The sequence below is a fragment of the Ambystoma mexicanum genome, chromosome 14 (genome assembly GCF_040938575.1).
Source record: "Ambystoma mexicanum isolate Mex_15411 chromosome 14, UKY_AmexF1_1, whole genome shotgun sequence".
NCBI lineage: Eukaryota > Metazoa > Chordata > Amphibia > Caudata > Ambystomatidae > Ambystoma > Ambystoma mexicanum.
In genome coordinates this window covers 299,335,991-299,358,928 of record NC_090940.1, presented here as the reverse complement: position 1 = coordinate 299,358,928, position 22,938 = coordinate 299,335,991, and the positions used below count along the sequence as shown (strand labels likewise).

The window sequence follows — 22,938 nt, the reverse complement described above, 5'->3', positions numbered from 1 at the left end:
CTCTGGTGCCTGTCCCTGCCTACTGACCATTGGCTAATCCGGTACTCTAATATCCATTCGCTGGTTCGGGAGGGTAGAGCCGGCCCTTGTTGCAATGGCCCATTTCTAAGGCCCCCGTCGGCTTACCTGTCCGCTACCAGGACACAACATGACCATGAAGCTACTACCACAACCTGACCCTCCGGGGTACAGTTCACCCAGTCACAATTCTTGACTACCAAGACTCTTGCTCTTCCATCTCATGGTATAGTTTACCTCCTTCTGACTACCCTTTCTTATTCCCTCATTTAGCTACACTCCTCCCTCTGCTTGTTCAAACTGGTCTCCCTGTATTCGCTATAATGCCCACATCCTAATACCTGTCTCCAACTCATACCTCTGTTCATTCACCTATGCAGGCATGGCCTTTGTAAGTCAAATTTGGGTGCGTTATTGAAAGTCAAATTTGGGTGCGTTTTTCAAATTACTTTTGTGGCCTCAATTGTAACCTGCTAGCCCAGTGACATTTTTTTAATGCTTTTCTTGCATATTCCTCATACTTCCATCCTCACTTTACCTGCTCATGGCTTTATTTGTGTCTCCTATCTACTCCAACGGCTTCTCTATTAACTATCCCTCCCTTCTCACCAAGTCTAGTAAGAAGAAATTCAAAAAGGAGATCTTGTCTTCCAACCCAGGTCTCCCCATCGCAGATAACTATATTCCACTGCCTCTGCCGTACAAACACTCACTGACATTCTCTTTTTCGTTCCTTCGCCTGATCTATGGACCACTCATATGATCTCTGTGCTTTGTCCTGTATCCCCCTCTCCCATTAATGGTGGCATCCGCTGGGAAGTCCTAATGGCTTTCTTTGACTCCTCCAAAGTCATCATTAATGTCTATCTGAATGGCACTGTCATGGTGCAAGGCCCTCAGGCTAATCTCCTCTTTGATAGATGGTTCCACCGCCTCATCAACTTCCTCTCATCTCCAGCTGTGCCCTACTCTACTCCCTTGGCTACCTTGCCCTCCTTTCCCTCTGCCTCATCTCAAGCTCCCTCCACACCCCCACAGGGTGTACCCCTAATTTGTACCCCTCCCTGGAAGGTTTTTAAGGCTGGCAACCTTCTACAACTTGCCACTCAACTCTCGCTCTGCTTTCAAACACTCCTCTGACATCTGCCACCTCCTGGAAGAACTTGACCTTGATGTCCTCGTTCTTACCGAGACTTGGTTCACGGCCAGCTCGGTCACGAGTTTTGAAACTCTCCTCTACAGCGGCTACAAGGTCCTCTCCACCCCCAGATCCAACCGGCCTTGGGGGGAGGGGAGGGGAGGGGGGAGGGAGCCCTGATATTTCCTGAGTGGATTCCTGCCTCCATCATCCCCACTCAGACTCACTCCTCTTTCGAATGTCTTGTTTGCAGGCTTTCCATCTCTCCTGGACACACTCACCATTGCAACTCTCTACCGGCCCGCTGGTCAAATTACTTCTTTTTTTCCCCCCCGAGTGGGCAGACCTCTCCTCCTCCCGTCTGGCCTCAACCACTGAACTCCTCCTTCTTGGGGATCTCAACATCCATCTGGATTCTCCCAGTTCCTCATCTGCACTCTTCCACGACCTGTGCAACTCACTCTCCCTCCCTCTCTGTCCTCCCCTCTGGCCCGACTGACTCTGCTGGTTACACACTGGATGTCTTGATCTCCTCTGGCCTCCCCCTCTACTCCCTCACCACCACTCTATCCTGGAGTGATCACTGCCTCCTCTCCTCCCATCTGTCCATCTCCTCCACCCAAGCTAAGCCTTCCCCAAGATTGCCACCCACTGTCTCGGACATCCGGCCCATGAAGCGTGTGTCAATCGCAGCTTTCCCTGCCTCCTTCTCCCCTCCTCCCCCACCTCAGGCTGACTCACACCCTGACACAGCCCTGTCCCTGCTGTACTCCTCCATCTCTTCTACTCTTGATGTTCTTGCCCCTGTCATGAGGGTCCGTTTGAAGTCCAAAGCCAAGCGTAATTCCTGGTTTGACTCTGGCCTAGCTATACTTACAAGTGAATGTCGGCTGAGAGGAAATGGAGGGCTTCCTGCTCATCCTCAGACAAACTGGCCTACCGCCTGCTCCGAAGGCAATACCGTCTCGCTGTCTGCTCCAAGAAGAGAGCCCACATTCAAGCCTGCATCTCAGCGGCATCCAACAACTCGGCCGCACTCTTTAAAATCTGCAAGAAGCTGGCCAACCCTGCTGCAGTCTCCACTCCCCCCCCCTCTCGCCTGCCAGGCTCTTTGCAATGCCCTTGGCTCTCATTTCATTTAAAAAACCCAGGACATCCCGTCCACCCTGTCCTCTGCCCCCCCCACTCCTCTCCCTCACGGCTTGCAGACCCTCCTTTAGCCATTCCCCTCCCCCTTTCTCCTCCTTTCCTCTTTTCTCCCCAGATGAGGTTGCTAGACAATTCCGATCTATGAAAGCCTCATAAAACAGGTCCACCCTGTTCCTCTAAAACCATTAAAGACCACATCGATACCCTCGCTCCAGCCCTTGCCGATTTCTGCAACCATTCATTTGCCTCTGGATCTTTCCCTCCCCCCCCCCCCTGAAGCACTCCCCTATGCATCCTCTCCACAAGAAACCCACAGCTGGCCCCTCTTGTCCAGCTAATCACTGCCGAATTTTCATTACTCCCTTTTTGGGGAAGCTCCTGGAAAAGCCAGGCATCTCCCAGCTTAACCTTCTTTCTGACTGTGTTGGCTCTCTCCATGATCATCAGTCTGGCTTCAGAGCAGCCAGAAGCATGGAAACTGCTCTGCTGAACACCCGTGAAGACCTGCTCTCTTACCTGAACTCTAACATTCCCTCCGTTCTCATCCTTCTCGATCTCTCCTCTGCTTTCGACACGGACAACCATACTATCCTGCTCAATCGTCTCTGTGACAACCTGGGTATCATCGATTAGGCTCTGGCCTGGCTGACCTCTTTCCTTTCTGATCGACCCTCCCAGGTAACACTGAGGTCCTTCCTATCCGCTATCTCCCGCTCTACCTGTGGTGTTCCCCAGGGGGTCTAACCTCTCGCCCTGGCTTTTTAACCAATACCTGGCAACCCTTGCTGACTGCATTTCCATTTTCTGCTCAAACTTCCAGTGCTATGCTGATGAAACCAAACTAATTTTCAGGCTTCCTTCAGCCACCTCCTCGCCTCATCTCTGATTGCCTATCTGCCATTCAAAATTGGTGTGCTGCCAACGACCTTCGTCTAAATGGCAACAAAACTGAGAGCCTCCTCATTGGGACACCTTCCCCTTCCTTTCCCCTCACTCTCTGGCTGGCCTCCCTTGGTCCTCCTCCTACCCCTATCTGTGAGGCCAAGAACCTCAGGGGTCATCTTTGACTCCACACTTTCCTTCTCTGCACACATCTGACATCTCCAAAAAATCAAACTTCTTACTGGACCTCCTTAGAGGTACTCTGCCTTTCCTCTCCTTCCCCCAGAAGCTCACTGTCTCCCAAGCTCTGGTTCTCTCCAGGTTGTACTATTGCAACAGTCTCTTTCTAAGTCTACCTGCCTCCACTCTTCGCACTTTACAACTAATCCAGATCAGGACTGCAAGACTTGTCCTCGGCCTCAAGCCCTGGGATCGTATCTCTCCAGCTCTGAAATCCCTTCATTGGCTCACAGTGGATGCAAGGATTAAATTCAAAACCCTCTGCATTGTACACAAGGCTTTCTGGGGCATGGGTCCAAAATACATACTCGGTCACGCTCTGAAACACCTGTGTATGAGCGCGATATAAATCAAATATATCATAACCCCAAGTGGAAACGAACTCAAGGCAACTCTGGACACCTTTCCCACTTGTGGAAGACCAAACGCATGTTGAGTGTTCGCCACAATGTTCTCTGTCCTCAATAGGTGGGCTTCTGTCAGGAACACCTCATCCTCCAGAGCTCAGAACCAGATGCACTGCCTCCATGCACCGAGGAAGCAACTGCACACTACCTCTTGCTAAGGTAATTAATTGCCAGTATTGTTCTTAAGAGCGGGACACCTTCCTGTTTCCTTTCCCCCTTCTTATACCCTTGCACCTTCTCCCACTGTACCGGGAGGCGTTACAAGGGTAGAAATACATAAAAGGGGGCCAAGCCCCCACACCTTTCTTCCACGGCAGGTTCCCTACTGGAACAATGGCGGCCCACAATGGAGTGTGTTCTGGTTCATGTTCGGTGGTCAGTTTGCGGCGAAGTCTGTGTTAAGTATTAGATAGTCTTTGTATTTATCAGGGAGACAACATGGTAATGGTCAATATACCAACATCGGCGTGTGTACGCTGTGCTGTCCTAAGCCACGACCCCCCCCCATCCAAGATTGTGGAGCTTATACAACGTCATGCTCAGCGTGGACCCCTCCGACAGAAGCTTCCTGGAGTTCAGCGGCATCCAGCAACACCTACATCCTCATTTAAAATGCATACACCTACAGGTAAACGTTTCGCTAACTCAGGTGAACTCTACATGCTGTCCCATGTCATTCTCACCTTGATTCTCCCCTTTTCCCAGATTTCTTCTCGTTATGTTTCTTCTCTTTCTCAATCCCTCTCCGAGCCTTGCCTTGTTCCTACCCTCCAGTACTTCCATCACGGCTGGTATTTTATTTACCCATCAAGAATTTTCTCCCCCATGACCATTTGACATGGGATTCTCCTTTGTGGGTACTGTCTACCTACACCTGGGTCCCAAGCAGCAGTGCTTGCATGAGGAGTTCGCAGTCTTCATTCAATGCCGGTGGCCGTTGGATGACCAGTTGCTGCCAGAGACCCTTTTGACTACTGCTATACTCAAGAAAGCACCTAGTCACGGTAGAATTAGCATACCACTCTATGGCAGGTTCAGGAAACCTTGTATCAGGGCACTCCATTGCAGCCAGTGGAGTGTGGTGTACACTGGTGCCGCCGAGTGTGCAATGAATCCCTGCCAAATGCACAGGCTGTTTGGTCCAGTGGGTCTCTTGCACCTGCTGGTCGCAGCACTCCCATGGCTGGGGTCTTCTGCTGAAAGGCTCTGGTGGGCAGTTAGCTTGCGGGCAGTCTGCCAAGACCTTGCTTGCGGTCCAAAACGAAAACAAAACCTGTCCAGCATTGGGTTCAGGAGGTATGGTGTGTTCCACAGTGGTACGGTCGTGGTACCAACTGGTACTTAGCGAGGGGACACTAACTTGGGGCCTACCAACTACCACCTTCACCCTCTGGGGTAGGAATGACCCTGGCTTCAACCCTGGTAGGCCGCCCAACCAGACTGAACAGGCATCCCCATTCCCTCTCGACAAGTTCAGATTACTGCCTTGGTCACACCACCCTTGTTACCTCGTTTGAGCTAGGCATAGACTGCTCTGCTACCCTACCACTACCAGGGGCTGGTATACTTGAAGAAACCCCTGTAAAGCAAGTGAAGCGGATGACCTTGGCCCTGGAAATAATTCCTAAGGAAAATCCTCTTGACAATACCATCCTTAAAAGGAACAGAAGGAGTAGGTTCTACCACTGACACAGAGGCCAAATCCATGGTGTGCAGGCATTGGCATAGGTCTAACATATTTAGCTTGAATTCTTCCCACTTCTCTGGAGCAGAGGATGCAATTCCTCCAACTATGATGCCAACTTTCAAACTGCGTATTGGCAGCACCACCCCCAAAAGGGACGAAGAACGGCGATGTTTGGAGAAAGAGGAACTCTAGAAATGTAACCTTTTGTCTCTCTTTCGTATCCTACCACGGTTCGAGAGGGGTGTAGACCCAGGATTTCTTTATCCTGTTGAGTAAAAGGTTCAGATAGACCTCCGTTTTGGAAGGGGCCTTACCCTCCTTGAGAAGGGCAGCAAAGAGCTTCTTCACACATTCTCAGAGACAGTAGGTTTATAGATTGGCAAATGCTACGGTTATGCAAGATTGTATGCAGTACCCTTTGGGTGCACTACAACAATCCTGACCTCCTGGCAATAGGAACCCAACCTTTGGTATAAGTCTGTACTACACAGGTTGGTAGCGTGATTGACAGCCAGGCTCATCTCAAGAGGGGTCAACGTGAGCTGTAGGGGAGTTACACAGAGATTCACAGTGACAAGTATTCAAATAAACTCTTACACACAAGGTTTCTTGATTAAACAATTATTAATGTATTTAACAGTCAGAGTAAGCCTTCTTCAGAAGGGGGCAATATAATAGTAACACAAATACACTCCAAAGTACACACTCTTAATATTTCTAAATCAGTAAGCATCCTTTTGGGATGACACACAGACACTTCCTAGACCCTCAGGTGACTTTAATAACTAGGACACTGGACATTAACATACCACTGTTCGACATACTCCTAAGCCTGATTCTAAATGCAATGAAAAAGTGCATTAGAACAGAACAAGAGATCACACAAATATTCTGAAGCAGGTAAATACTTGTGTAAACCCCCCCAATGCAAAGTTAGTTAACCCCTTTCTGGCAGGAAGGCCAAACACAATGTCAGAGGGAAGAACAGTCATTCAGGGAGCCAGGCTAGGCCAAAGTCAATTGGGCAAATGTCTGGGTGAGCTGAAGCACTTCTTGCAGGTGAGTAAAAGTCTTTCACAATGTTTTAGAAGTCTTTGTAGAAAAGAAGAAATCAAAGAAGGGCCACAAGCTGGTTAGGCTTGTGAAGTAAAGAAGCTGTTAGCAACTCTACAGAGCAACCCAGACAAGTCTCAGCCGAGGACATGTAACAACAGGTAAGTTCTCTTAGACTGTATAGTACCTTTGGTTAGAAGAAAAGGGCTTTGGCTGGCTTCTGTTCCTGTACAGCTCTGCATATCCCGTGTTCCTGGACCTCAGGCTTGGGGACAAGAGGGAGGACGTCTGGAGGACTCCTGCACTGCAATGGGATGATCGGCGACAGAAAAGGACCAACTTCTATTCAGCTCCTCATGTTTAAGCAAACAGCAACACTGCAGACTCTTGACTGTCGAAACAGGCTTTCCTTGCATCTGGGGTCCCCGCACTCTGTCGAGGTGGCTCCGGCTCGGTCAGTCCTGCTTCCTGGGAGTCCGGAGGATCTTCCTGGATGTCTTGGCCAAATTAAAAGCAATGCATACGATCTGGTGTTCCTCACCCTGGCTATTCGGTTCCAGCAGCAACTGCAGTGGAATTTCAACCTGCTCCGAGAGGATGTCCAGCTGACTTACTTTGGAGTTGATTGGTCCCACCAACTCAAGGGGAGATGTCGTGCTTGCAGGGCTTCTCCAGTCGAAATGAAATTGGAGTTTCAGCACAGGAGCACGGCTTCACCGGGCAAACCAACGGTCCAGGAGTTGCAGCAGGCGTCTTCAAGTTCTTCTTTGGATTCCTTCATCCAGTGGTCGACTCTGCCTCCAAGCCAAAAAGCCTTGCCTTTTTTATGCAGGTTTCTCCCATTCATTCCAGCCTGTCAGCCACCCAGCAGGGTGGCTGTTCTTGCCGGAACAGCCAGCCGGCCAATCACCTAGGAGTGCATTCCTGTCTCCTAGTAGACTAAGCACATGGTGCTTCGGCCACCTCCCTCACCTCCTGCCCCCGCTAGACACCCTGGAACCAGATGCGGGCTTCACTCGTGAATCCCGCCAAAGGCAAAACGAACAAAGGGACCAAACCTGGTTTGGCGCTCAGAGTAAATCTCAAGAAGGACCTTTCCACAAAGAAATGGCGAAAAAAGATGACAGGGACCCTTTTGACATAAATGGCACCCTTGGGTGTTTTACTGCAGCTCCGAACGTAGCCCACGGTAAAAGCACACCACGGTAGTTAAAAGTAAACCACTGCCACCAGCCATTCATTGAGGAAAGGGTAACATAAAAATGTTACATGAGAAGCTAGACAAAGGGGATACTAAGTAACCCCTCCAGCACCCTATTGTAAGATAGTGTGTGCTCGGTCTAGAAAGTTATAATGTAAGTAAAGTCAATTTTACTTCACTGCTCTTGGAAACAGTAGTTTATCCAAGAAAAGGTATTTAAACCTTGGGAAATCTAAGAAGACTTCCCTGTGTCACTGCACTGAAGGTGCTGTCTGACACAAAGTAAAAGATGATGCCTATGGGGTTTGTCAGACTCCACAAAAGAAACAGAGGTCAAATCACATTAAAAATACATGAGAGTGTGGGAAAAAGGATTTCACTCTCTCCAAGTTAAAGATGCAAGTCCTCAAAATCCATCAAAGTTGCTGGGGGTCTCTAAGGTAGAGATGAATTAGCAAATTTCAGAGAATTCTTCCTAACAGCTACATTAGTCAATGTTGTGGTCCGGTCCAAGACATTTACGAGTGTGCATCAGACACTGGCTTCACATATTTTGTGCAGGACAAAAAGCTTGAGGCCATAGGAGAATGTTTGGGTGGGCATTATAACAAGATCACTAAAAGACAAGTGATAGTTCGATAGTCGCATCTAACCATGCAAAAAAATAAGCTGGGTTAAGCAGCTCCATATAGGTCACCTACAATGTCACATCTGAGCTAATGTTCTGATACAAAACACCCGTGACCCCCCCCTCCCCTTTTGTGGTTGAAAAAGTTTCCAATCCAGACAGTCTCAGAAGCTATTCTTAAAATGTGGAATGCTTAGGAGGAAAACATCCATTAGAGGCTGATATACAAGAATTGCAATAGAAAGCATAGCAAAAAATGATCAAAAATGTGATTTAATGGAGGTTAAGAGAACATGTAATGATGATTTTAAATTGATAACACTATAGTGTGGTATTTTTTTTATCGTGTTAACTACAGACATTCCCTTATCATTGTATCAATGTTACGGCACTGTAAGCTTTGAGGTTTTACAAATGATTTGCCAAACATGACAACTTAGACTTAGAGAGCCAACTCATGCATTACAAAACCACTAAGAATACATTACATTCACTGTCACAAAATCGAGAACTATTATGAGACAAAATAATCCTACTTTCAACTGTGTGATCTCACAAGAGTCACAAAGCTTGGTTAAAAGAAATCAATTTTAGGTTTTTATATTTGTACACAGCGCAACAAATTCTATGTCCAGACCGGGATGAGCATTATGCTTCTCTCTTAATTCAGAAGCCCAAGCAGCCATATTTAAGCAAGACAAAAGAAAAGAGGGTGGGGGAAGAGTCAGGGGGGTGGGGGTGGGGGGAGGGGAGAAAGAAAAAAACATTTGCTAAAATCTCCAAGCAGAACCATGAAGCTACAAGACCACACACCACCACATCCCAAAGATCTGAGGTATCTATAGCCTATAACCAAGAACCAGCTTATGTATCCTCTTCCAATCAGCAGCCCCCAGCCCTTGAAAAGCCTCTTTATATTCTCTAGTCTCCTCTTTCTCAGCTGCCAGTGTAGCAGATAAGTACCTCCCTCACCTTCTCATTTTTGTCGGTTTGGATTTGGTTGTATTTGCGCAGGTTGAATAACAGTTGGGCGCAGCATAGTGCCAGCGCTGCTTCTTTGCATTTCCTTAACGGCAGAAGAGTTAGCCGTCTTGATGGTGACCACATCTTCTCACTCCCCTCACTAGGCACGGGAGCACGATTCCTGGTTGTAAGATCATATTACATAGGAGGATCTAATTCATTGAATTAATGTATTCACAGGTGCACTTGGCACTCGTGACCACCTGCTCTGGGCCAAACCACAGCCCTTGCGGAAAGACCTCACCCAAAAGGGTGCACTCAACGCTTGGCCATCCGAACAGCCAGCCTGAGTTTCCATGGGTTCCCACAAGGTGAGCGACCCAACATGTCCATTTCATATCCAGACGAGTTGGAAAAGTCCTTTACACCATCCACTTTCCCGCAAAGACAGCTTATTAGCTGGCAATCCATTCTCAGGCGGACAGTCATATGCCTGAGCTGGGAAAGCAGTGGCTCCTTATTAGTTTCTACAGAGTATGTAGAGCTTTGTGTCCGAGCCCAGAAAGCCTTGGAAGGTGCAGCAAGCAACAGAAGGCTTGTGGACAGAGGCCAAGAGAGAGTGTTTTTAAAAATAATTTTAAAAGCTGCCCTTTAACAGAGTACCAATTAAGAAGCCTTTAAGAACTTAAGGCTCAGCTGTAGTGGACATACCCCAGCAGAAAGCAGTATGGCACGGCGGACCCCAACACCTTACTCTGACTGAATGGTCAGAAGGGAAGAAAGTCCATTCAGAGCTGGATCTGACCGTGGGGTGACTTTTAAAGAAGTGTGTAGGGCTTGTCCGTAGAGGAGACTAGTAAAAGGGCATTGGCAGATCGATTAGTGCCCATTCAGCTAATACTGGACAACATGGAGGTCTAAATGAGGTGAGAGCACCTCCCTCAGTCTGACAAAATCCTCAGGAATAGTAGTGCATAGGGTAGAAAACCAGCCCATAAGAGGAGTAGATCCTCTGTGACCCCACCAGCCTTCCAAAACAAGCGCACTGCTCTCGAGCTATCTTTGCTCCGCATTTGTCTTGGAAGCAACACCACGCAGCCCAACACACGTGACCCTACGCTTAGAAAACATTCACTGGTAATAAGCGCATTGTAAAAATGATCAATACAAATATGAGTAACTTAGTTCTAGTGTCCCCAAGGTGATTTATGTACCTTACGGATGACATTGTCTCCATCTTGAGCAGGATGCAGCCACTCGCTTTGCCTTTGTTAAATGCCCAGATTGTGAAAGATCCGGCTATCAGTTCTAGGCAGTTTGTGTAATTTCATATAGTTAGCCAAGGACTTTTGCACTACTGCCTGGACAAACATTTCTCAACAGATTTCCCACTCCCCCCCCCCCCTCCCCTGGGGTTTGTGAATATAATAGCGGAATGGAACTTGAGGTACCTAGTGAATTTATGGTGACTGGAAACTACAGTGAAGGGGCTTTCTATCCCTTTAGAGCTGCTGGTGACCATTACGCACTGACCTATTTGGCACCCTGCTGAACACTCTGCATACAGAGTTCTTCAACTGAAAGCTGGACCCATTAGCGAAGGTAGCAGATAGCTTCCACCAACCCTGGGTTTTGGAGTAAACTATACATGTTCTCCCATTATTCCTTATCACCCAGTTCTTCGCTAAAAGTCACCAGGAGCAAGCGGAGGAGGTGCCAATAGCCACCTTACACTCAAGCTTGGTTTCCAGTGCTTCTGAAACATTTTTCTAGATTTTTCCAATCCTACCACCCCTACATCCTCACCTTCAGAAATATTGTGGGGTGGAGGAGATCAACAGCCATTGATCCTGAGCAGAGCACTGACAGCCTAGAGGATTTCAGGTTGCGTTGGAGAGTCAACTCCGACAGTGTTGGCACAATTTCTGGAAAAAGACATTCATCCTGTTTCAGCCCTCCCACCCCCCCATCTATGCTTAATTTTATAGCAGAGCAGGGAAGGTGTACATGATGGTGAATGCTTAGTTTAACCATCTCGGCAGGTTGGTGAATGTCCCTCCCTTAGGGAAACACACCTTTGTGTGTGCGGCATGCTGAAAGGCATACGCCAATTGCCTCTGCCACCAGCTGGCTAGGAAGAAAATGGTAGCATAGACCTAGTTTTAAACTCATTTCTTTCTTAGCCACAGAATTCCAGCCTTAATCATATGGTACCGTTGTGCAAATTCACTACTTTACTGTGCTTAGTCTCATGTAGAAGAGTGTCCAACGTTCGGGCTCTAGACCCACCAGGTAGAGTGTACTCTGTGGACAGATCAGTGTCCTATGTTTTAATATGCATCAAATGCAATTCCAGGCTGGGCTCATATCCGGCTTTTCCAGACCAGTAAAGGCTGTGTGTAGTGCTTTGGCTAAAGGTTGACAAAGAGGCAACCAAGGACTTACTAGGATCTGACCGCAGGGGGCAGCTGCTTATCGCAGTGAGAAAGCCTCAGATCAGTTTCCTCTCCTACCTTTGGACAGGCAGTGATACAAACATCCCGGTTTGGAGCACACTAGGCCAGTAAAGTTACAGCATCTATGGAGAAACTCAGTGCTTCAATTAAGTCATTCCATGGCAAACACGGGGGAGGCGCCATTTCCCCTAATCTGAATTTATATGAAAAGGAGGACCCACTTGCAGTTTTGTATGGGGTGGAATAATGGGGACACGCCAACACTGACACCCTTATAAAAAGTGAATGCATGTTAAAAAAAAAAAAAAAGCTGGTCTCTCTCTCCCTAACTATACATCTCGATCACACAAAATATCTTTACACCTACGAGTAAGGTTAGGTATTCTTCCAGTGGTCACCTGTACCCAATCACAGAACCCAGCAAATGTTGATCAATGTCCAATTTGTGGAATGGCACCTGAATCCATGTTACACTTCATGCTGCTATGCTCTAAAACAAAACCATTAAGGCTTATATACCAGAGACCTGTGTTGCGGGCGGATGGGATCAGAGACACTGAAGCAGCAATGATTCTGTTGCGCCAGAGTGTTGATCCCTTGGTGGTGTATGGGTCTGACCATTACATCCATAGGGCTTGGCTGCTAACTTAGAAATATTTGAACCCAAGCCTAAAGTAAGGCTCACGCTTATTATCTTTTGTCTCCGTGCTGGCGAGTACGGCTCCTCTTGGCTGGGAGTCCTCGAGTCAGTGTGTATGGCTCCCCTTTTGTTCTACTAAACAAAAAAACAGGAAGTCGTCAATAAACGAACTTTGACAGATCTGGTGATTGCTTTAGAAGAGGTTGCGAGCCAGGCTCTCCTCTCAGGCCCTAAATGTAAACCGTTGTATAATATGAATTTAATGCAGTAAGTTATTTGTATATCATGTTTGAAATGGTTTTATTTTAGGTCTGTAATTGTTGTTTGTACTTGAAGGCTCAACGCCAAATAAAAGTTTGTTGACTCACTGAATAGGCCAGTAAAGTTATGGTGTCTAAAGCATTGTAAGTAGGCATTGGTTTGGAAGACATTATGAAGATGGCATTTTGGTCTGGAAAATCTGTCTTTAAAGATTTATCTCAAGCCAAGTAAACAGTCGGCTTCGTTGGTAGGGTAGTAAGCTTTGAAAAAGCATTATACTCACCTCCAGTCTTGACATAGAATGGTGAATTACTCCTGGCTCTACTTGCACAGATGAATGTCTCCGCTGTGATCTACATTTATATATGATGGCTTTGGGCATTAAGCAATTATTTTCCTTTCTAGTTTGTGGCTTTTAGAATTAAGCACCCTATACGATCCTTTACTCCGCTAATGTTCTACGTTGCTTCTGCAGGTACAGGGGTTAAATCGGGATGACTGCAAAGGGGGATGACCAACAGGCCAAGACCGAACTGTGGAGAGATTCAGTTCAGTTTCGTAAGGAAGTCAACAATTTCACTCAAGCCACCTGTGAAAGAGGCCTCCAGAAGATATGAAAAGGCTTTTCAATGTCAGGGAGCTGCGGATTGGAGGAGGAGACCTGAGCAGGTTCTTGGATATGGACTATAGATGCCCCAGAGATTGATGGATGTATTGCTCTTGTTGCTTTATGGTTCGAGATTTGAGCAAAATATTTTTTTCTCGTAACGTTCTGTTTGCTCAAATCTGGCTGCTTGAGCTTCTGAAATAAAGAGAAGCATAAAGCTTGCTTCTGTGTTTTTAATAGACTCCAGAAGTTTCCAGTCTTTCTGAAATCTGAATAAGTAATTCTGAAAATCTTCATTATACTTACATATCTTGGAAACTGTTTAAATGAATGAAACATGTAAAAACGATGAAAATAAATTATTCCAGTGGCAAGAGTATCATAGTGTCTAGTTGTTCAGTTAAGGAATTCTGCAATATTGAACACAAAGTAGGAAACCTGCAAGGCAAATGGATTTCAAACAAGTAGTGATCACAAACTGTTTAGGGGTGCACAATCAAAGACATAATACACTACCATCTTTGCTGTTATAATACAAACATGATTACTATTTTGTTTGCACAGTTATGCAACTATGTTATATATAAGACAAAACACATAGCGAAAATGGATTCTCAACTTGCTTTATTGTAGTGATCATGTGGGTTGAGAAACTCCTATATGTACTAGGCGGATATATACCAGTAAAAAGGTGTTGCTACCTTGGAGTGATCCAAGCAACAAGGAGTCCGAATGGGTTAATGTTCAAGTGTCTAAGTTCTCTGTATAACAGATACACAACTCACACTTTGAAACTGGAGGTTGTCCCTCTGTCACCAAAGAAAGGCTCAGGCGAGCTTTCGCAAATATTCTATTTTGAACAGGGGGGGGCATGAAGATAAATGTCTATGGGACCTAGTGGTGGACCAACAACAGAAAAATGAGCTTGCAAGTCTAAAAAAAAGCAGTCTGGAGTGACCAAACTAATTGCAGGGCCTACTCTCTAGTCTGTAATAGGGATGATGTTATCCATTAGGACCTCTACTCTGAGTCTCAGCAATACAGTGCCCAGCTCAACTATTTGCCCCAATTCACAGATACAGGCATTTAGGACTCTGCTATTTGTAATCCAACCAGGAGGATAGTACTTTGCTCACTTCCTCCCGCTTCCAGAAACCCAATGACATTGTGCCCAGCTCACTTCGAAGAAGTCTATCAAGAGGCTCAGGCCTTCCACCCTACAAGGCCTCCGAGCTCTCCAAGCATGAATAACATAGCAAAGCAGGCAAGTTTGGCCAGGACCTGGAGTTATTCGAACTCTGCTATTCACCATAGGCGGTCCAGGTTTTTGATTCTCCTTTTCCGTGGAGTCTACTACTTATTTAGCAACCTCAAGGTTTGCTTTCTCTTGGATACATTTTTTTCTTTCTCAGTCTTGTTCTGGCACTGTACATACATTTGTCTTTTCAAACAGATTGGTGGTGTTCCATTGGCTATTCACTCACCTCCCTTATGAGGAGCATTTGCATAAACAGCTTAGCTCTATTTTTTAATGTGTCCCAACTGATGTGCTTGGTTGTTTCTCGAGGCTGGATAAGATCTGCCACCCATCTAGGGTCCTTTCAGCAAGCACTCTCAAGGCTTCTTAGCAGCTTCTGCAATGCAGATCTTTGCAGCTCTGTATTAGCTGGGGCCATTTCTTTGCATCGATCTGATAAGAGCTTGCAGCATCCCTGCTGGCAGGCAGCATCACCCATTGTACCTCCAGTGCAAGTTTCTGGGGCATGAGCGTGCTCAGCATTTTGCTGCAGGGTCCTTGTAGGTCGAGTTTTTTCTCTGCAGCATTTCTACTCAGGGTCTCTATTTTGAAGGAGTTACTTCCACAATGCACCCCAGGGGAGTTCAATCCTGGATATGGGCCCGTGTCTGTGTCTCCAAGCTAGGAGGAACTGCCACTATAGTGGTCTCATTAAGGTTACATTTATGACTCTAGGACTCGGAAACTAGGTCACCTGGATTGGGGGAGAAGGCAAGCATCAGGAGGAGGACTTTGCATCTTTGCCCCTGTACAGAGTCAAGTGCTCCACAGCTCTGGAAAAGCAACTCTGGTGCGCCTGCTTTCTTGGGCAGCAGAGTCCTCTCCATGCCATGGGATGGAGTCGGGCATCTTGACATGGTCACAGTATGCAACTATGAAGTTATTTACAGTGACAACAAACAGACAGGGACGAGAACCAATGTTGGCTATTAATGGAGGAACGTGATCGTACATTGTGCATTTAAAAAGATTTTACAAATGTTAAACATTTGCTGTTCTCTTGCACATCTATAATAAGATGTAATGCTTTCCAATAGTGAACATTCCATAATATATGGACAGGCAAGCCTAACAAGAGACAGTAAATGCTCTATTTCTGCAAAGGTTACCAAATGCTTCTCTACACTGCATGTGATTCACACCCTTATGACAATGCAGACTAATGTCACGTATGGAAAGTTTGCAAGAAAGGGCTATGAAATTTACATACATGCCATGGATAGCCTGGATCACAAACCTTTTCAGGAGACTACTCCACATTTTGTCTAGCAGACAAAATAAAAACATGTTTTTTGTGGGATGTCTTTTCGCTGCTGACTGATGCATTCTAGTCCACAGTGGCTCACATGAAGATAACTGCAGACATGTTAATTTGTTCATACTTAAGTCAGAAGCCATGCCCTTATTCAATGTGAAGTAAACACGAAAAAAGCCCAACATCCACCACAATGCATAGAATAATAAATATAACCTTTAGTGTAGAGTTGTGCCATGTGTAATAGGATCTTCCTTGGGTAGAACACGCTATGGAATTTGCAAGAGAAGTACACACCTAATGCTGGTCATGTGTCAAAACCTTGCATTTTTTTTAGCAACTGGTCTGTAGGGTACACTAGCACAGAGTCCCCAACATTAAAACATGAATTTAGAGAGGCTGACAGAAAAACGATTACGAGCTCTTAGTCCCTAACAAACTATTACATTGAGAAACAGCCAATAAACCTGTAGTGTTTACACCTGAAGGCAGCGGTTGCTACTGAAATGTTTAAGTGGAGGGGCATAAATGCTTGCCTTCAGTAAGCAGGAGGAACCCAGCATGGTGCGGGAGTTCAAACCAGAAAAGCAGGGGTTGAAATCATTTTGTATTGCAACATGTTCAAATTCAGCAGGTGCAAGTCACCAAGAGTGAACACTAGCATTCTCATAATGCATTTGCCCACAATAGATGCAAGTATAAAAAAAAAAAAGTTTGCCTACTGTGGTCATAAACGTCAGTGCCGTTGCACCAATATATATTCTAGTATTACAATATAAGATCTTACTCCTTTTGACTGGGAGTAAAAAATGCCATGCCACGTAGGCCACTCTAGCAACGTCCTAACGCATAGGTTTGCTTTACTCTTCATGCCCAGTAAAAAATAAATGCCACCAGTGGCCCCCATGCAACCAGACACTCACTCATTCATACATATACATTCAACATACACTCCTTCACTCACACATTCATAAAGTATTTAGACAAAAACACATACGTTTAAAAAAAAAAAACAGGCAATCATACATCCTCCTTTGTATACATAAGTCAGACATAGGAGATGGACAAGAGGAAACGGTTCAACGATTATCTTTGACAAATTCAAGAAAACCTCCTGTAAACCTATTTTTTACAAAGCAGTCCCTACCTAAAACAAACAGGAGCTCATAGGATGTATCATAAAATAAACTGTACTGCGTCTAAATCTTCCCCGGTTAGCAATTTAGTGGAAGTGGTTTTTGGACCCCGCCAAAGAGTTCTTACGATCCACTTCTGGATTAAGTGTCAAAAAGTTCGAACCAAAACAAAAGCCTCTCCGCTTTCTTTTAGATCAAGACAATGGCCCTTATTACAAGGTTGGCCGTAACCCGCTGGCGCTACCAGGGGGCTACAGACAAAACCGTAACACTGATTTCACCACCTGATATCACAAGTGGGCGGCGGAATGGTAAATCCCCCTTCCCATGGAGTCCCGTAGGACTCCATGGGAATAGGGACACTGAAGAACCGGCACCGTAGCCAACGATGTCGGTGCTTCAGTGAGAGACATGCCGGTAGGGGCCCGATTGCCTTGTTTCCAGACCGCCATACTCTTAATGAGGGCCAATGTCCTCGTCATATACTTCAGACAGTCTTTACTTTATCCGGTCTCCTGGGAAATCTCTCACAGGTATGATATGATATGGCATTTTTATTACGCGCCTATACACAAGTGTTACAAGGCGCAACAAGGCAAAGGAGGGGGAACATAGGGAATACAGACAATGATCTTACTAGGCCAGGTGACATTCAGATCGCGCAAGTCCAAGGGATGGGGGAAAAAAGAAAAGCGTGGGAGGAGGGAAAGTGCAGTACATGGGAAACAAAATAATAAAGATAAATAAAAGAACGGCCAGCTGGTGGCAAGTGCAGGGTGAGTCAGACATAAGTGCTGGTGGGGGGGGACTGTAGGGATGCAGAAAACAGTCCCCAGGTGCAAGGGTTGCCAGGGAGGCAGTGCAGGCGTACAACTGGCAGGGCTTGGGCATGAGATCAGAGTGGGTGGCAAGGTAACCAGTGCAGTCTCAGTATCAGCCAGGATATCAGCAGGGGAGAGGGGTAGAGAAGGCAGAAGCAAAGAGGAAAGTTTTAAGGTGCTTCCGGAACCGAAGATGGTTCTCCTCAAGTTTCAGGGAGGCTGTTCCAGAGGGAGGCCCCAGCTGAAGAGAGATCTACCACCAACTCGTTGCTTGGAGAAGCGACTGACCCTGAGGTGAGGGAGTTGGAAGCGGATGAGCGAAGAGCTCAAGAGGGAAGATATTTAGGAAGAGCGAGTTGAAGGTATTGAGGCCCCAGAAGGCCTTGTGGACGATGCTGGGGGTTTTGAACTTAATCCTTGCAGCCGCTGGTAGCCAGTGCAGCGATTTCAGTCCTGGAGAGATACGATGCCTGGGCTTGAGGCCAAGGACAAGTCTCGCAGTCCTGTTCTGGATGAGTTGCAGAGGGCGTAGAGTAGAAGCAGGCAGATTTAGAAAGAGGCTGTTGCAATAGTCTCGCCTAGAGAGAACCAGAGCTCTGGAGACAGTGGGCTTCTGGGGGAAGGCGAGGAAAGGAAGAATACCAGGGTCTGAACAGACTAGTGGTTACAAGAGAAACAAGGTTCACTCCTCGTCTTATTTGAAGGTCTGACCTTCTCCGCCTCAGGGAGGCCAGAGAGAGACCCGTTTGGTGGCTTGTGGGGTAATGGTCGCTCAACCCCTGCTTGGTAATGGACCTGCACAGCCCTGCTTTGCTCAACCTCTCCTTTGGTATTTTTATACTATGGTGACAAGGAATGAAGAGACTGACCAAGTGAGGCCATAGTTGTTGCTGTAGACTTAATAAATGATAAACCCAACCTATCTTTCCACAACACTAAGGGATTTCCCTACCTAATCTAAAGAAACTCAGGTCGTGTCAGGAAGTCCGTGTGAGTCAAAACAAAAAGGCACCATGCTGGTCACAAAGGCTCTTAACTCTATCCCCGTCACTACAACAAAACACCATAAAGTCCAGCTACTGTTCGTAATCTATGAGAAAGACTCCCTACCCCTGGATGTAAAGCATCCAAATGCCTCCAAAGTTGATCAAAACAAAAGTCCCAAAAAAGCTCTGGGTTCTCCGTAACCAAACAAAAAGTAAACAGTTGCATAAGATTCTTGTGGGGCTAGGAGAATGACTCTTCTAGCTCATTCGCCAATGTCTTTCACAGATCTTAATAAAGATTGAAGCTCCCTTATGGAGGTTTTCACATCTCTAGCTTTTAAACAAATCTTGATTCGCCCCCACTGGGACGATGAAGCTGATCCTGGAATCCTTGTAGACTTTCCAGCACCACACTTTTGTGGAACTTGCCTTGAAACTGGATCACAAAACGGTTTACTGCTTTCTCTTTCTTTGTAGTTTACAGTCTCGTAAGTTCCCAGCCCCCGCCCAGACTTGTTCCCGTTACATTCTCCTGCTGAACTCTTGACCTGATTTCACTGGGGGTCACAGGTCCACACTTTAGTTCAACTTCTTCCTTTAATAAGTCTGAGTCTGGCCTCTCTCCAACTCGGGTTATTGTGGACCGCCTCTGAGCAACTGTCAGACACCTTGGTCCCGCCAAGACAGGTTACGCCTCCTTCACAGTCTCTCCCTATCGCCTGATAGTAACCTATGCAGCTCTGCTGTAAGCTACAGTAGGTTGTCCCGGCACTGTTTTCATACCGAACGGTTCACCCACTACAGGTCATACCACAAATCTCTCAGTCTCTGCAAGTCAATCACTCCAGTTCCCAACCAACTCGCAAGATATTCCTCGGGCGTCTTGCTATTTCTCTTCTCAGCCTTAGAGACAAGCCTCGCTACCATCTCCCAAAGCCCTGTACCAGCTCTCCAGGCTTCAATGTAGCCTTCTCGGTCACCTGGTTCTCCCTCGGGTCATAGGACGGCTTCCAGCTTGCCAGAACTGCACAGGCAACTGCTGGACGAGTCAGAAGATGATGAAGAACACAGTCCATCTTTGCTGTTCAGTTTAAATAGCGTGGACAGCCCCAGCAGATGGATTTGATATTTCACAACACCAACGTTTCAGAGGTGATCTTATGTTGTATGATTTGGATGTTATCGTCAGCCTACCGGGTTGGGGTTTAAAGGGGCTGTCCCTCCCCATGAGATCCTCCCACATGTTACCACCCTTAGTGGGACTAATGGTTAGCTGCCTCACCTCTCTAGCCTCATGAAGAGGGGGTCGCCACTAGGGAGAAGTGACGCTGCCGGAAGGATCACCACAATACTCGGCCTTGCATGAGCTATGAGTCGACTCGGTTAAGTTGCTTCCCTGAACCGCTCCAGGGGTATTCTTAGGCTCAGCTCTGTCCTGTTTAGCATGAATTGGCAGCTTGCTTTTCTCAACTACTCCATGGGTATTTTTAGGCTCAGCCATGTGTGGGCTATGGGCCCGTCGAGCCCAGTTTGGCAGCTTGCTTTACTCAATCGTTCCTGGGGTGTCTTATCCTCAGCGTGGTGTGGGCTATGCTGTAGCCTCACCAACCTTCCTCGGTACAACGTTGCATACCTTCTTCGAGCTGTGGTGTGACTGACTTCAGCGTCTCTGGGCAGTGTGGTTCTGCAGTTTAGACCTGGATGCGATCTTTGCAGCTGTGTCTCCCTCATCGGTGGCCTTGTTTCCAGACAGATAGATGCTCTGGATGACTCTTCGGTGGGACGTCCACCCGCTGCTCCTGGCGTGAACTCAATTCCTTCACCTGCTGCGGTACAGAGTATTCCACTAGTCCCCAAATGGCAGTGTTCTGCAGGCTTACAATCCTCTCCACCCCTCACGTTTACAGCGTTGTTCTTTTCTTGTGATGGAAGGGAACCCGTAATTTCTAATGTTCCGACTACTTCCCCCCCCCTCCTGTTTCTGGCATCCAGTAGTATTTGAGTTCCGCCTATGAAGACAAGTGAAGATTCTTTTGGTCCAGGTCATCATCGAAAGGCGTCAAGTTGATCAGAAACTAAGCCAGCCACGTTGAAGGAAAAACTGTATATGGTTACCTTTTTCAACCACCTTTAAGCCAGAAACGGACGACTAAAACATAACGGGAAAACTGTACTGTTATTTGGGCATTCCTTGGCCCCAGAGATACGGCGGGGGGCAGGGGTGTCACCTCCACTGGGATCCAGCTTGCCTTGGGCAGGTATTGCGTACCCTACCCAGTACCAAAGAGGCTGGCTCCCCCTTGGTAAGAAGGAACGAATTGCCCAGATTCGCCACAATACATACAAAAAATAATTTAGAATTTTATTTACCTGCTCACACCCTCAGCAGACTACCACACAGACACACGACCGGATAAAACAAAAAAGGTACCAGTGGGGTGGCGGGCCGGGTAAGAGGGTTTGGGAGACACTACTGCGCTGAAGCAGGCAGTAGAGTCCCCAGGGAAAATAAAGCACCAGGATGGATTCTGATGCCTGCACTGTGCTACTGCTTTGGTCCTTGAGTCACAGACCAAAACAGTAGCACAGTGCCACATTACTCACCAAAATCGAGGGGGTGCCCCTGCCCTAAAGGAGGTGCAAGTGCCTGAAGGTGACAGAGAAGATTTAGCACCTTCTTCGCAATATTTCACTTGGCTCAGCCAATATGGAATGATTATTCAGAGTAAATGTCTAGCACTGCGATCTGGTTTTTGCTTCGAATCCTCATTCAAGACTGTCTAGGCTAAGATGAATTTCCTTGGTGCCTCTGACCCAGGTTCAATCTGAGCTTCCCGCCACCACCCCTTTCTCTGTCGGCCGCCCCAGATCACCTCCGACGGAAGCTGGCTCTGCGTCTCTTTAATCCTCCTCAGGTGCCCGATTCTTTCTTCAGGGGAGAAGTGGGCTGGCTTGTCTCCCCAGCTCCATGCTTCTTGCACTCTCCACCCTCCTAATGCAGCATCTCACAGCATGGCAATGCTCACACGGATCCGTGTAATATAAATGAAAAACACAGATCCGTGGGGACCAGAGTCTGTAGATGGATAGCTGTTTTTGCAGTTGCAAAAAGGCCTTAGCATCCATGGGGGTGGAATTCCAAGACATTCGGTGCACCACACACCTCCATCACTCCGGCTTTCCAGGCACCTAGTGCCTGGAAATTCCGCTCCATGTGGGAACAAAAGCTTAATCAGTCTCTCTAGAGACTACGGCTCAGGATTTAAAAAGGGTTTTCTGACGAACCCAGGTGTTGCGTCCCTTTTTATCCCCAAGAAAACACTACTCTCATAACTAAATCTCACCGTAGCCAAAAGATGCTTACAACTTTCCTTAAGGAAACACACACAAGACCAACCAAAGAATTTGTGTAAAAAGGAATCCAGGTACTGAGACAAAGAGACCCTGCGGTTCCATGTGTATTGACCTTTTTTAAAGGTCTCAAGAGAAAGACTGCTTTACTTTGACAGATTTTCTTTTCATCGAAAAACCGACATTTGGGGATGTCCCACGCTGAGGGCACATTGACGCCCCGCCCCCCACCCCTCAACAGCTGCCGTGGTATCGTCCTTGGCTGCAAGAACAAAGAAGCACCAGCGAGATCAACACAGCCAGTGAGTTGGCGGGACTGATACAAGACCGGTCTGTGTTGAAGTCAAGGTTGCAAGCAGCAACATGGTATAACGAGCGCTGAAACGAACATTGTTAAACACGTGTGATGAAGGACGAGAGTAAAGCTAAACTGCTTGATGCATGTTGGAACTGCAGTAGTTGCCAGTGGTTTGGCACGTGAATGTGCTCAATCGAAGGTATCTTTAAGGTATCCCGCCAAGAGAAACCAAAGTAGAAGATTGATGAGAATAATGATGTGAAGTGAATCGAAGTGATCCTGAAAGGTTTAAGCAAAACACATCACACATTCGAAAGTCTTCGATCTCCATATCAAGAGGATCTGAGTCCGAAGGAGGGGGATTCATGGCCCGTGGTCGAACGAGGGAGGCCAAATTGTGAACATTGTGGAAACTTGTGATTGTGAAAACCCAAGCAAGAGAAAGGAACTTTTGTGTTGTGGTT

At 46.9% G+C, this 22,938-nt stretch overlaps 1 protein-coding gene across 2 annotated transcripts in view; it reads right to left on the bottom strand.

The window, feature by feature from the left end:
- Nucleotides 1-22,938, bottom strand: part of CCNK (cyclin K) — an 879,634-nt gene that overhangs the window by 748,360 nt on the left and 108,336 nt on the right. For both annotated transcript variants that reach the window (XM_069637425.1, XM_069637424.1), the window contains exon 3: nt 13,637-13,718. In XM_069637425.1, coding sequence (XP_069493526.1) covers nt 13,637-13,718 — 82 coding nt within the window. The remainder of the gene's footprint in view (nt 1-13,636; nt 13,719-22,938) is intronic.